The sequence below is a fragment of the Hermetia illucens genome, chromosome 5 (genome assembly GCF_905115235.1).
Source record: "Hermetia illucens chromosome 5, iHerIll2.2.curated.20191125, whole genome shotgun sequence".
In the NCBI taxonomy this organism is placed as follows: Eukaryota; Metazoa; Arthropoda; class Insecta; order Diptera; family Stratiomyidae; genus Hermetia; species Hermetia illucens.
Window position 1 is genome coordinate 43749331 of NC_051853.1, and position 14603 is coordinate 43763933.

Below are 14603 nucleotides of genomic sequence, written 5' to 3' on the forward strand. Positions count from 1 at the left end.
GCGATAGTCTGAGTCAATACCTTTGATGGACATTACAGCACAGTTCTGTGTTAGGGTCTTCTCTGCGCTTCAGGGATGTTTCTGTCCATTATCATGGAAGGAGCGTTGCGAAAGGTGTGCCTGTGGGCCGCAAGATGCGGACTCAGCATAAACCCAAGCAAAAATCAACTGCTGCTATTCACCACCAAGACAAGGATACCTGAATTCCATCTACCACGGCTGAATGAACAAAGATGGGTTCTTTCCTCTAATGTAAAGTATCTGGGTGTAATCCTGGATCCTAAGCTAAATTGGAGGTTGAACATTGAACTGAGGGTTAAGAAGGCCTGTATAGCCTTCTATGCCTGTAAGAGAACCTTTGCAAAGAAATGGGTCTCCGGCCGAGGATGGTTCTCTGGATGTACACTGCTGTGGTGCGTCCGATCCTGACTTGGCTTTGAAGAAGAAATACAATAGAACGAAGCTTAATAGGATTCAAAGAACCGCGTGTGCAGGTGCTACGGGGGCTCTGTAATCCTGCCCGGCAGATGCTCTCAATGTACTCCTGCATCTCCTCCCCCTAGACCTCCACATCAAATATGTTGCAGCGTGCAGTGCCGTCAGACTACGTGAGTCCGGATGCTGGGCAGCGAAATCCTACGGCCACAGTAACATCCTAGATGAAATACCTCGAGAAATCTGGGCATCCCCCACGGACTATGTCACACGCAAGCTGAACTTTACGAGAAACTTTGCTGTGGACAAAGTGGAAGGCCAGCGCCGTGTTGCAAGACTATGACACGGTATTCTTTACGGACGGATCAAAGATGGCCTATGAAGTCGGCGCGGGGGTTTTCTCGAATACACACGGTAAATCCAAGTCGTATGGTCTCCCAGGTTTCAGCAGTGTATTCCAGGCGGAAGTATTGGCGATATTGGAAGTCTGTCGATGGCTGGAGTGTGATTCGAGCCCCAAGCGTAACATAGCCATTCTGACCGACAGCCAAGCAGCTATCAAGGCCTTGTACTCAACGACGACATCTTCCCGGCTGGTAAGGCAGTGCAGAGATGCGCTCAACCATCTGGGTGGCACGCTCAAGGTCACTCTCCTCTGGGTTCCCGAGCATAGGAACATAGAGGGGAATGAGCGGACTGACGGATTGGCCAGGCAAGGCTCTGCTCTTGGCAGTCCCTCGACGAATATAGTCGGTGTTCCGCTGGCGGCTGTCGGGGGACGAGTCTACTCGCACTACCTAGCAGCCGCGGGCCTGAGATGACGAAGGCTATCAAGCTGTGCCAAGCCAAGGAGAATTTGGCCCGCTTATAACATAACCCGATCACGAGAGCTCCTGTGCCAGACGCGTGCAAATGCCTTCAAGATTACGGCGGTCTGCACGGGGCACTGGCCCATAGGGGACCATGCCACCAGGCTCGGCTTACCCTACAACTCGCATTGCCGAAGCTGCGGAGAAGGAAGGGAAACCCTCATGCACTTTCTCTGCGATTGCCCAGCTCTGGCTCGAGTCAGGCTGCGGACACTGGGTAAGCCATTCTTTGGGGACCTCAGCGAGATTTCTAGCTGCAGGGTCGGAGAGCTGCTTTCCTTCGTGAATGCTACGGGCTGGCTCTGAAAATCCGAGCCGGCTGGACTCTGCTTCCCTGTTCCCATCACAACAGTCACGGTTTTAGGAGTTTGTGGCCATCAAAACGGCGCACCAAAGCGCTAATTGGGCTCCTAGGAGCGGCCACTGGTACCTACCTACCTACCTGCGCTTTAGTTTCCCAGCCGCAAAAGTCACAGACCAGGAAATGTAGCTTGGAAAGCTCATCAGTTTCAAACGTCATCAGACAACGGACAACGTTGTAATGGCACGGGACGATTGTCCTAGTCTTAGGTTTTGTTATTCGTTTTGCTTAGCCACCATACAGTCGCCGCGAGGACTTTGGTGCCAGCCCTGCTGATTCGCTGTATGGGGAGAACCGATGACGTCCCAGCGATCTGCTCCTGGATTAGAGAGAGCTGGTCTTAGAGAGACTGTTTTATTGCGCCTGCTGCGGGAGCCCATAGCCAAATTGAAATGGTCTCCGCCATGTTGTCATGCACAACCAGTGGTCAGCACCGCTATAGCTTGGTGAGCTCTGATACCACCCGGAGACGCTGCAGCCACTATACAATACCACAAACCCACAGCTGGCGTCACGATGCCGCTTGCTGAATCATCGTAATGTCAGAACTTCCCGTGAACATTCGATACATCTATTCCTGGTGTGTCCTGGCTAGTCATCATTTCAGCGAGGTTTAATTGACATCACAAATATTTTTTCAAGATAAGTTTCGTCACAATACTTTCCTCTGGAAAGAAGACGATTCATTAAATTCGAGATTTCGGGCTCAAGAAAGGCAATAATGAATTTTGACCCCCAGAATGGTAACCAAGGCCAGTGTGTTCCCCTGTTGCGGAAAACTAGCCTAAAGGTTATCTCCGAAGGAAAAACAAACTGTGTCTGAATACACATCTATCCTATAACCAACCATGCAGGCTTATCTACTATATTCTGGAAATGAGCTCCAATTTCCCTTCCTTGAATCAAATACGAGTACTTCTTTCCTGAATCTGACACAAATCTGCCTTTCTTGAAATAATTGAATCTACCATCTTTCATTTTCTCCCATATTACGACCGGTAAGCTACCCCCATTTAAGTCCCTGCAAATATTTACCGTAGGCAATCTATTCCGTCAACCTTAAATTAAGCTCGGCTCCCCTTTTCCATGCACCGGATCGCACCAAAGGTGTGAATAATCAATGAGGGTCTTATCATTTTCTGCCGGTCTCTAAAGGGTTATTCATGTGAAATCCTTCACAAGCCGAACGTGAGTGTAGAATGCACAGGAAAGGATATTCACAAAGTATGGAGTCGTTAAAAAAGTTCCATCTAGCACTTTGAGCAACAGTGAAGGACTGGAAATGTTTTCAAAGGACACATCTGAGCAAAGTAATCCTGGATAACTGGAATGGCGTCGCAAGACGAATGGGCTTTGAAACAGACGAAAGATAAACAGGAAAGCCATTAAATTTTTCTATGTATTTAATTAAAATGAGTTTTATAGGAATTGCCTGTGGATTCTGTGTATAATTTCCGCACTCGATGTATTTTTTTCCTGAAGGACAATTTAATGGTTCAGAGGGATTAGGACGCAATCGTTGATCAAAAGAAGTTTTTTCTTTCCACCTGCTTCCTAATCTCGAAGTCCGGAAAATGCAATTCACGGAATGGACTACGACAACTTAGTCGCAGGATTGAGGATGCTATAAAAGTTCTGCGAATCAATACAAGTGAGGAATTTATGTAGGATAACTCAAAAAAGTTCTCCATCTAATTTCCATCTGCTGACTTTATCCCTCGTGACGGAATAAATAATAACGAGGATACGATTAGGATGAAGGGCCCCACTTCTAACTTGAGCTCCCCACAGACTGTTGTTAATCATAAAATCCTCGCCGGCTTCCAGAAGTCCTATCTCATCATTCCAACAACGGCCATTCACTAATTGTTATCCTCGTACTCCAAGTAAATTGCTATCATCAATATCGCAAGCAGAACAAGTTAAAAAGAACCAAGCCCATATCCTCGCAAGCTAACAAGCAATTTCTCCACGAATATAATAAAGATAGCTTTATTAACCGAGGAAGTAGGAAACGTTTCAGACAATAGGACTAGAAGCAAGTCGGCATGAAGGCCTAAGAAAGATAAGATTTCACCTGATTAACTCTGGAATATGGAGAGCTGCCAAGCCCTCATCCTTGAACTCGCTCCTTCGCAAAGAAACTTTGGATTTCAGCTTAATTCACTCTCCTGTGACCTATCTGTGACTTTGTTTATAGCTCTTGGATTTTTCGTCAGAATCATTGGATATGCTCGGGGAAATAGACAGTACACGTTCCTAGATCCTTGCCCGTGACCTCCCCGAAGTTCGTCGTATCTTTTAATGTGAACTTAATGAATTTCCATTTTTTTTTATCTTTTACGACATTCTTTGTTTTTATCTATTGCAGGTCGTATCGCCAGCGTGTAATCATGATGAAAAAGGAGTACGTTTACCAAGCCGTAGGTGGGCATACGTTCCTGATACCAGTCGAGGAAGGATTCAAAGTAAACTAATGCCGTTCCATTAAGTATCAAATAAATAGTAACAAACGCGACTATATACAGCCGCAGAGGAAATAGATGTTTGGCCGTTAATTCTGATCAAATCGTTTTGTTTTTTCTCTCTCCCTTTTTCCGTTTCGCCCTTTCCATGTAGCCATCACCACGTCCTGACCTCATCGATAGGAAAGTGATTGACGGTCACGTTATTCCCAATCGTGTCATCTTTACAACTTCAGCGCCATTGGAAACACCACAAACGACTTTGGCATTCGAGGATAACATAAAAGTTTCTGTGAGTTTCTTCTCGCAGAAGGAGGGACCAAATGCTCCAGCAAAAAGTGAGTGATTTGTTTTTTATTGTATGTAGTTACTTTCCGGGCGAAAGTTCTCGGAAATAAGGACAAGGATTAGAAAGTAATTATGCACATGTAGGAGGCTTCTGGGCCTATTCACCTATTCTAGTCGTTGTTCAACTTTTCCAGTTCGGTTCTTCTTTTGAATGAATTCCGGCTCCACCGACCTTTAGTATCTTTTGTTCCGTTTCGGGTCCTTTGTATCTTCTGATGCCCGGAATAATTCCCCACTCCAACAAGAAGGTTTTTCATTTTTCAGGATGCTTCCACCTCTTTGTCCGCTCATGCCGAAATTTAATATTTACCTAATATAACAGAAATTTGAAGAGATTGCTGTGAATGGTGAAGTTTTCTCGTTGCCTCAAGCCAATTTTTTTTTCGCTAAATTGAGCTAATTGCCACGTTCAGTTTTTTTCGTCGATGTCACAAAAAATAAGGCTTTGGTATTTCACTTCAGAATTCTTTGTCAGGAATTCGCTTCCGACATCATTTTGATAAAAATCAAGAGCATTTGTGGAAAATTTTAACAGATTACAACCACTAACTTCAAAGGAATTCAAATCTCAACCATCCACATTTTTATATAAACAAGCACTTTATAAAATTCGGATACAAAAAATGATTGGAGAAAAATCCGGTTAATAAATATTCCTTGTGCAGTTTCACATTGCATGAATATTTCATTCATTTCAGCATTTTTTAGAAAAAGGATGTGGATCCTGCAATCGAGAGATGGAAGAGTTCGTGGCAATGCATTCCAACCAGGCTTCCTCGAAGCATGCTAGGAATCAAGAGTTGAAATTCAATATAATGGACGCATTTTTCTGCATATTGCATTTTATGGGATTGTGAGAAGTTCTTCGATAATATTTGGAGAAATTTGGTTATTGATCCTGTGCGGAGAAATTCGATAAGCTGTTATTGAAAAGTGGGAAACCAGCAGTATATACTATAATGAGTGGAAGCACCAATTGTCTTGTTCCGGTTGTACTTCCCTAAATTGGTGCTATAGCCCGATGTATGTCCTTAGCTTCCCGAAGTCTTGGACCTCATTTTTCTCGGTCCAAGAACGTTGCCTTGTGCACTAAATCCTCCCAGCTATATTGAGGATTTCTAAATAGTCGTTTGCAATCACCCTTTTGCCACGCGCACACTATGCAGAACTTCTCGAAATTTCGCTCAGTATCGGAATTCGAGCGCGTCACGCCCACCCATCACTTCACTCGCAGCGGTTAACGGAGTCTTCAATCCCTTCCGTACATCGAGGCTTCCACGATTCTTCGGTTAGTCAAATCTTATGACACCCCATCGGGAAGGGCCTTATGTAGCACTCGAGTAAAGATTTTTGATGCCAGCCAATCATTGGTATTCTCAGACGAGTTACTCGGTATGTCCGATCAGTAAGAGTGCTCTACCACTGTCGTGCGACAGCTAGATGATACAAGCGATCAATGTTGAACCTGGGGTTGGAGAACTGCGATCCTCAGCTCTCCGACCCTGCGAGAAATGGTGATTGCTTTCGAGGCCGATGTGAGCGCCTCTCTTACTGATTGCAAAGTAGTCAATCTGAGTGCTTGTACGGTGTCGATCAATTCAAACACAACTAAACTTATGGCAAGCTCCGTGCTTGAACAATGTGCCACCAACAACGAAGCGATAGAAGTTCCAGAAATCCACAAGCTTCCTACTATCCCACTATCGTAAATCCACATGCTTCCCACCATTATCGTTACGGCCGCCAGGGCCGTGTTTCTCCATCACAAGTCCCTGCAGATGTCAGAGCTCACATTGGCATTCAAATCGCGCAATTGCTCGGAAATCTCAATTTGTGTATAACACTGTGAAATTGTGATGCTCCTTAGCCTGGTCCGGAAACTTATAGTCGGAAACTGCCTACCAGATTAAGAGAGCTCGTCTTGCGGTCACCATCTGAAACAACGTGCAGAGTCCTACCATCTGATTTCGATTCGGCCCAGAATGCCAGAATGCAGCTTACATTGTTGGAATTCCCGCTCAAGTTGAAGAAAGCGAAAATTATGTGGACATTCGCTACCGTAATAGAGAAGCGTGCACACTTTACGAAAACCAATCTTTGTCTGTTTTCGATAGCCAAGGCTTGCCCATAAATTTCTCTCCCTTTAGTCACCACTTAAGGCAAGCAGGAAAGGTTTCGAGTGTATTCTTAAGCCCCCACTCACAGGGCACCAAGCAGCTCCTTATTTTTGCTCAAGGTTTGAGATGATCGTCAAGATCTCAAAGAAGGTGACACGTTTTGAGTGTGACAATTGGAGGGATATCTGCGTGCTACCTGCCGTCGCAAGGATAATAGCTGAAATAATTGTAGAAGCAGAGCAGACCCACTACATCAATACTCTGCGGATCATTTTAGGCCAGTGCGCAGAATTTAGATCTTCGCTGCACTTGCTCTTCATCGATTTCAGGACTACTTGCGATAGTGTGAATAGGGAGTGTATTTGGAGTATGCTACGCAGGAGAGCATTCCATCGAAACTAATAGCTATTATGAGAGCGACATATGATGGCGCAAAATGTCACATGCTTCATCGAGGTAAAATCTCGGAGGATTTTGAGGACCAAAACGAAGTCCGCCACGGGTGCATCCTATCAACGATATTATTTCCTCTTTTTATCGGTGACGTTCTTCATGCTGCCTTGTCCGGAGGCTCCCTCACGTCCTCCGGGATGGGTATGACCTCTTTCCCCAATCGCTTCAACTACGCTCATGACATCTGTCTCTTGTCAACACATGTACCTTGGCCAGATTGCTCTGAATTTGGAAAGAGAGGCAAGTAGAATCGGTGTGAAAATAAACACCTACGAAACCTGGGTTCTCAGTCTGACAAATCATCGCACTTTTCTTATCTGCTTTGATGGGTAGAGCGTCGAATAAACTTGTATTCTAGGAAGCACCGAATCAGATGTTGCCCCACGCCTTAACACAACTAAATCTGCTTTCGCTGCCCTGTCTAAAATCTGCAAATGCAGGTATCTCAACACCAAGATCAAGTTGAGTGTGTGTGTGTGTTCTTTCTGTGTTGCTATATGGGACCCGCGCATGGAAAATTAACTCCACTGTTACCCCCTGCGTCGTATCATCGGAGTACGCTGGCCTGACATTATCTCAAACCAAGAACTTGATCGGCGTACAGGATTGGCGTTTGCGATGCCATAGAAAGACGGAAGTGACAGTAGATAATAATAATCGTTAGCGCAACAATCCATATTGGATCAGGGCCTTGAAGTGTGTTAGGGCACTTCATTCAAGACCGCAACGGTACACTGTAGAAGGCAATGTGGTCAGCATTGCGCTCGCTCGAGATTATTACCCTGATTTGACTCAGGTACTCATTCAAAGCTGAGTCGACTGGTATCCGACGCCAAATCACGATACAAATTCCATTGCCACCAGTGAGATTTGAACCACGAGCTTCCATACGACAGTCTTGTGCTCTAACCACCCAGCTATCCGGACACGACAGTAGATAGGTCACACTTTAAGGAAGGGTGACAATTACATTGCGGGCTGCGCCATGCAGGGTCGTCCACTTTCCCAAAATGGCCGACAAACAGGTTGCCCCAAGGGCACTTGGCGCAGAACAGTAGAGGAGGAATGCGGACGTCTCGGGAAGTCGTGGGGGGTGCTTAAGAGTATTTCACTTAACTGCTAGCGATGGCGCGTAGGTGTGGTTGACGCTATACCCCGCCAAGAGGTGAGGGGCAACTATATAAAGATTTGGGAGAAGGAATGTGGTTGGGAAGGATATCACGCAGTGCAACAATTATAACGGCATAACGTTGCTGAGCACCAACTATAAAGTATTCTCCGCTGTTTTGCTAGGCCTGATAGTACCAGAAGCCGAGAGGATCATCGGCTCGCAAAGAAGCATCTCTCCAAGCAAATCAGCAACAGATCGGATTTTCTGTTTGTGGCAAACAAAGAAAGAATTCTTGGGATATGACCACCATCAGTTGCATCATTGCTTCTTCGACTTCTAGGCCTCCTATGATAGGGCAGCCAATTTGAAACTGTACACCGGCATTATATAATTTCGTATCCCCACTAAATTTAAAAGACTTAAAGGATCAGTCTTGCAATATTTTTCCGTTAACAACGGCCTAAGACAAACGGATGCTCTATCGTACATTCTTACTAACCTGCTACCCAAAGGCTGGCCTATGCCTAGAATGTTCACAGAAAAGGATGAAAAACCATTGTTGCGCCGTTGACGGTGTTGCATGCTTTACATCGAACAAGCTTTCGAAGTGTTTCGTGACGCGTTCCAAGATTGTTTTAGCGATAGCATAAACAGGAGGTACACAAATACCCTTCTAATTGTTATACTCAGGACTGCTGAATCTTACCGATCATCCCCTGCTTCCACTCATTGAGAAAAATTTCAAGTTTCTCAACATTTGCGATTGAGTACTGGTAACCATTCTGCGGGAGCTGCACAGAAATGCTCCGTAGAGAGACTTTCTGAATATCTGATATTTCCTCTAACATATCCTCCTTGCAGCGACGTGGAAAACACCCCCAAATAAACAAAAGTACCGCGAATTTATAAATAAAATAAAAACCACAACCACAAACAACCAAACTATTTTATCTCCTTCAAAATAATAACCATAAAGTATTGTGTAGAACAAAACATTATTAAAATTAGTTTACTCTGTCTGCCTGCCATTTTCGTTTTCATTTAGCCCTTGGAAGATGAAAAATCTTAAGAACCTGTTTCATGATTTGAACTATCTCAATTTCATATTCTTCGAACGCGAAACCTGTGTTTTTAAGGGGGAATTAATTTCCCAGACTGTCTCGTTTGCGAGGATCTTGATCTCCTTAAGTTGTTATGCAATGATAGTCACTCCTGCATCTTGTTCCTCTTGTAAGCAGCTGTATGTCGCCCTGATGGTTTTCACTATATTCATTCAATTCAATTCTTGGTGTCCATCTCACAACTATCATACTTTGGCCAAGCACAAGGTATATATATTCGCCTGTCGATGCACAGTTCTTTTGTTTAGGCCGTGAGGTGTCAGCTCCTATGAAAACTGGTGCATGAAGGAGGGGTCGATCGAAAATCCAATCCGTCAGGAATTCTCCCGTTCAACATGTATATCCGAGTTGACGAGATGTTATTTTACGATATAGTCGTTGTAATGACCAATTGAAACTGCGATGGTCAACGACCACCCTGAGTGGCCAGAGAAAACCAAGAGGGGAGAGCTAATCAAAAAACCTAAAAAGATGACGAAATTGATCGTGAAGGTCCGCCCGCGAATTTTGAAGCTCCATCGAAGTGCTTCATTGATACGCGTCGATGCACGCGTCTGCACTAGCCAGGTTCGCGAAGGGGGGGAGGGCCCTTTGAGCACTTCGATCCCTTACGTGTCATTTTCACAAAAATTCACGTGTCCATTCAAGTGCCGGCCCACGCATAGGGATTCTCGTGCACCTAACGAAATGAACAGCACGCGAGCTAAATCTGGAACAAAAATACGAAAAAAGACGACTCGACAGCACGCGTGGAGCCGTAAAACTTCGGACCCGAGTACCGCGATCGAAAAAGAAGGAGCCACGACAGATCATATCCTCGACCAATGTTTCCCCTGCTTCAGATGTTTTGTGAGGCGCTACTTGTGGCTGTGAAAAGTAAATACGCGCAATTTATGAAATTGAAGATACGCTTCTATCGGACACATACCTGTCCTGGTCCTGGACGGAGCCGAGAGTGAATTGTCCTGGGCACGGAGCAGCACAGCAAACACAATTCACGCATAAGCAGGCGAAGGCTCAACTTTTCCTGCTGCACACTCTCGTGTGTGGAGAACTACCCGAATTTATACTTTCACTTTCCAGTAAATTCCCTGCGCGGAGCCCTTTCTGTTATCAGAAAAATCCGAAAAAGTCAATACCAACGCCTCAAGTCGCAGCATACCCAAATCCCCTTCAAATGGGCTTCCCTCGGATCACATTTGATATTCTCTAATCACCGTAAGAAAAATGAAACCAAAATGCAACCCAGCCAATTAAAAATTATTTTACAAAATTCACGATTCTGCAACTTTTCTTCATTAATAAAGCATCTAATTCAGCCTTTCTGTGTAGTGTCCTTTAAATCAGTTATTGTCAGCCCCGGATTGTCCAAATACGAAATTATGTGGCAAGAAGATATGCCCTAATGGCCCGCTGTGTACTGAATCCATGGCGCCGGGTTCTAAATCGACGAATGCGGCACGTTCACCGCCGAATGCATGTCCACCGTAGATAATTTACCAGAATTTTGGCTACAATCTGTTTTCCGCATTGACCGCTGGGATATGAAAAATTTCAGTTCTCTTAATTTATTTTCACACGACACTCACCAGATTCACCGATTAGATAGTCCAGCTCATCACCTGTTCATCGATCAGCCGGTCTCGGCCCCATTAATTTCATTCCTAGTCCATGGCCTTGAAATTAAAACTCCATGCAGGCTCAGCGGCAACAGCAACATACACGGTTGCTGAACTATGCGGCAGGTCATTCCCCTCAGCCACGAACAATCGCCTGCCTACATCCAATAATGTGCAATTCGAGCAATTTTATAAAAAAAATTGAATTTGAAAAGATTTCAGTGAAATTGAATGAATGAATTTTAAGGGAAAGGGACCAGTTGTTGGGTGGTTTAAAATACTAGAAAATTTAATTAGTTGATTGTTTTTAAATGAGGGAAGGAATGGGAATGGTAAAATAAAGAGGGATAATTGAAAAAACTAAAGGGTAGAAAAAAATGTGGGGATAAATCGAATATTACACATTATTGAATGCATTATTTGATCAGATTGGCCCCGGGAAAGGCGAATGGAATTCCGCTCCTTTCGCTAAGCCGCGGACCCTACACCATCGATATTTAGTGTGTGAAGCTACACTTCCGTGCGAACGAGCTGCAAATCTGAAATCTGGTATACATAGCAATGTCCTTGCAGTTACCAAGAATCAACTTGGACGATCATTGAAGTACACCTATCTTGCTCAGTGCATTTGCGGCTTCTGACTCGTATTCTATGTGATAACATTACGATATTATGTTTTAGCACCAAATCTGGTATTAAGCCTTCCCCCCCCCCCCCCTCAGATCGTCTATTGCGAACTAAAAAACATCCTGGTATGTTTTATTTGTTATCCACTTTCGTATATAAGAAGAAAAAATTGATTTAAAAATGTATAGCAGACTCTCGGGAATTTTCTCTACATGCAGTTGTGTTTTGCAGTGTCCTTTCACTTTTCCATTGAAAAAAGGATATGAAAGTTATTCCATCCACTAATTGAGTTCTTTATCCTTTTCCTCATCTACTAAAATAAAAGCATTATAAAATCATCCCTCTAAAGATAGCAAAAATGCATCGCTCCGGCTACTTTCAGGTTGAATTGGTTCAAACGTGATACAGGGCTGTCCGCAAGGAGACATCCTTTTGTCAATTTTCCTCTTTCAAAAGGAAATTAAATACGGAAAGACATCCAACTGCTGTTCCATTATCTGATTAAAGTTCGAGTTCTTTTTTTCGTCATTCATACTTTCTAGTGATTCGTTTTTGAAGCGCAGCAAAAACTCTTACAAAGAAAACCTACTCTGGTCCCTGCATCAAAGGGGAGAATACAGAATCACAGCTACTTTCGCCTTTCACTTGAGCTTTCGCCATAAGTAACTGAAAAATATAACAAAAAAAATATCGCGTGTGTGTGGGTGTATATAATTTGGTTTTTTGCTCACTTATTGATTTTCATTTTTCATCCCTTTTTCAGTGTACGTAAAATCAAATACAATTCTTGGCGATTCGAAGCATTCGACAGGAGTTGTACTCGCTGAAATTGTTAAGGCAAATATTCCCGTGAAAAATGGAGTTGTACATTTAATACATCGTCCTTTGATGGTTGTCGATACAACCGTTACACAATTTCTTAAGGTAAGTAATAAAATTTGCTCGGCAGCAGCTGAAGCTTTTGCCAATTTTTTTATAATTTTTTTTTTCAATGTTTGATAATTTTATTATTTTCAAAATGAAGATTCTCCATTTATGATTTTTTTTTTCTTAAGATACTTTGAATTTTATTTAATCTTTTTTGAATGGAAATATGCAAAAATATTTCCACTCTTCTCTTGAAATTTTTTTTGAAATTTTCTTTCGACTTTTAGTTGTTTCTTTTATATCATGAAATAAGAGATAGCATTCCCTCTATATTTTCCTGGAGTTAATTGGCAGACAAGAGTTGATTCCATCATCCGGGATTTCTCTGTAATATTTTCCCCTGCTTGGGAAACCTATACATTTATTGCTTCAACTAGTGGATTGACATCTTCTTTCCGTCTCAGCTTGACCTTGATCCAAAACTGTTCACGTTCTTTGCTAACTAAAGAGTGCAAAATAAAAGGACATGGGTTCACTTAGTTTAACGTTTAGATCAATACGCTCTCTGTAGAATGCAATTACTCCTGAATATTGCAGGGGAGCCTTGCCCAGAATAATTACTCTGATTTGTATCCGACTTGAAGGTGGTATGATACGCTTAAATAAATGATTTCGGATTATAATATATTTGGCACACTGTATTACTTTTGAGGAGCCTAAATTTAGACTCAGATTTTCCATTAGTTAACTCAGGGTATACCTTTCGCCCAGCATGGTGTGTTTAGCCCTCTACTGTTTTTCTTTAAAGCTTTATTGTCGCTTTTCATGACCTTAGTTTTACCGATGAAAGTAAATGCATCTACCTCGGTAGTGCCTCATTCAGTCCTCAGAGACTTGGCCTTGGTATTTTATTACGGGAACTCACAATAAAACTCTTTTAGAACATGGTGTGAAGAACTGGAAAAGAAAGATAGACTTCAACATTATGCAGCACTAAGCGTAATGAGTCAATTAAATTAGAGTTTCTTCAAAAACTGGAGTTTCACAAAATCCAGAATTGGGGTCAGTTCAGATTCTTTCGAAGTACACATTCCTGGAGAAAGTAGACATTGTAAGAGTAGTGCTTATCAGTGAGAGCTAAAGTAACAGCAGCTATACTAACCTTTGAATATTTCCAAGCACTTTGGATGCTTGGTGCGCTTCACCCCCAGCGTGCCGGATCAAAAGGTAATTGAGTATTGCGCTGGTCAGGAAAGCAGATGCTGCCGCAAAGAGCAGTCATTTTAGAATCATGTGCCGCATAACGAGAGAATTTGCAGGCGGTCACAAGTCTTTCAATGGTCCTGTGCGAAACGTCAACGGTCGATTTCTCACCCACGACGACGTATAGCTTAGGAAGCGGCCAGAAGACTTTACCACGGTTCTTAATCATACCACATACCGTGAAATTCTACCAGTCATGATGAAGTAATGTCTGGTTCTGAATACATGAGGTATTCCTCGGAGACTTGGATTCTTAGCAAGACGAATTACCAACTCTTGGCCGCGTTCGAGAGAAGAATCCTCCGAAGAATTTTTGGCTGCCTAGATGAGGATGGACGATTCCGTAGCCTACATAACGACGAAATTTACGAGCGATACCATGACCGTCAGGTTGTGGATAAAATCCGGCTCAATAGGTTACGGTAGGCGGGTCGCTTAATTCGTATGGATGAGCTCGGAAAGTCTATAAGGGCAATATCTGCCTGAGATGGAGCGATGGCGTAGGCCAGAACGCCAGACAGCTTTTACGGATATCGAATTGGTGGACCTCGGCGCAGAACCGGGATGTCTGCAGTGCCTTATTTAGACCGGATACGATGATGATGATGAAGTAGGCAGTCACCATAACATGACATAGACAGGGTATAGTGAGGTCCTCTACACTGATGACCAAGGTTCTGAAGCAAGTGTCGACCTCTCAAATAAAAATGAGAGTTGGGCTTTTTTTTCAGAACATATGCGATGGTCCCTCGATCCTGAAAGTGACGATCGCTATGCTTTCAGGGCATTAAGCAATCCCTTGACCACTTGCATAATCATTTAAGAATGTAGAACTGTATTATGTATTTGATATCCACATCGATCCAACATGGTGGAACTTACTCTAGGGACCTGGTCACTGTGGCGTTGAAGGAAATTGAATCTCGAATGCCCCAGCAAAAGAGGTT

General features: G+C 43.4%; 1 protein-coding gene across 11 annotated transcripts in view; it reads left to right on the forward strand.

The window, feature by feature from the left end:
• The window catches only part of LOC119658317 (fasciclin-1), a 385465-nt gene that overhangs the window by 250117 nt on the left and 120745 nt on the right, over positions 1-14603 (forward strand). For all 11 annotated transcript variants that reach the window (XM_038065651.1, XM_038065642.1, XM_038065646.1 and 8 more), the window contains 3 exons: positions 4037-4133; positions 4285-4468; positions 12290-12450. In XM_038065651.1, the coding sequence (XP_037921579.1) occupies positions 4037-4133; positions 4285-4468; positions 12290-12450 (442 nt within the window). The remainder of the gene's footprint in view (positions 1-4036; positions 4134-4284; positions 4469-12289; positions 12451-14603) is intronic.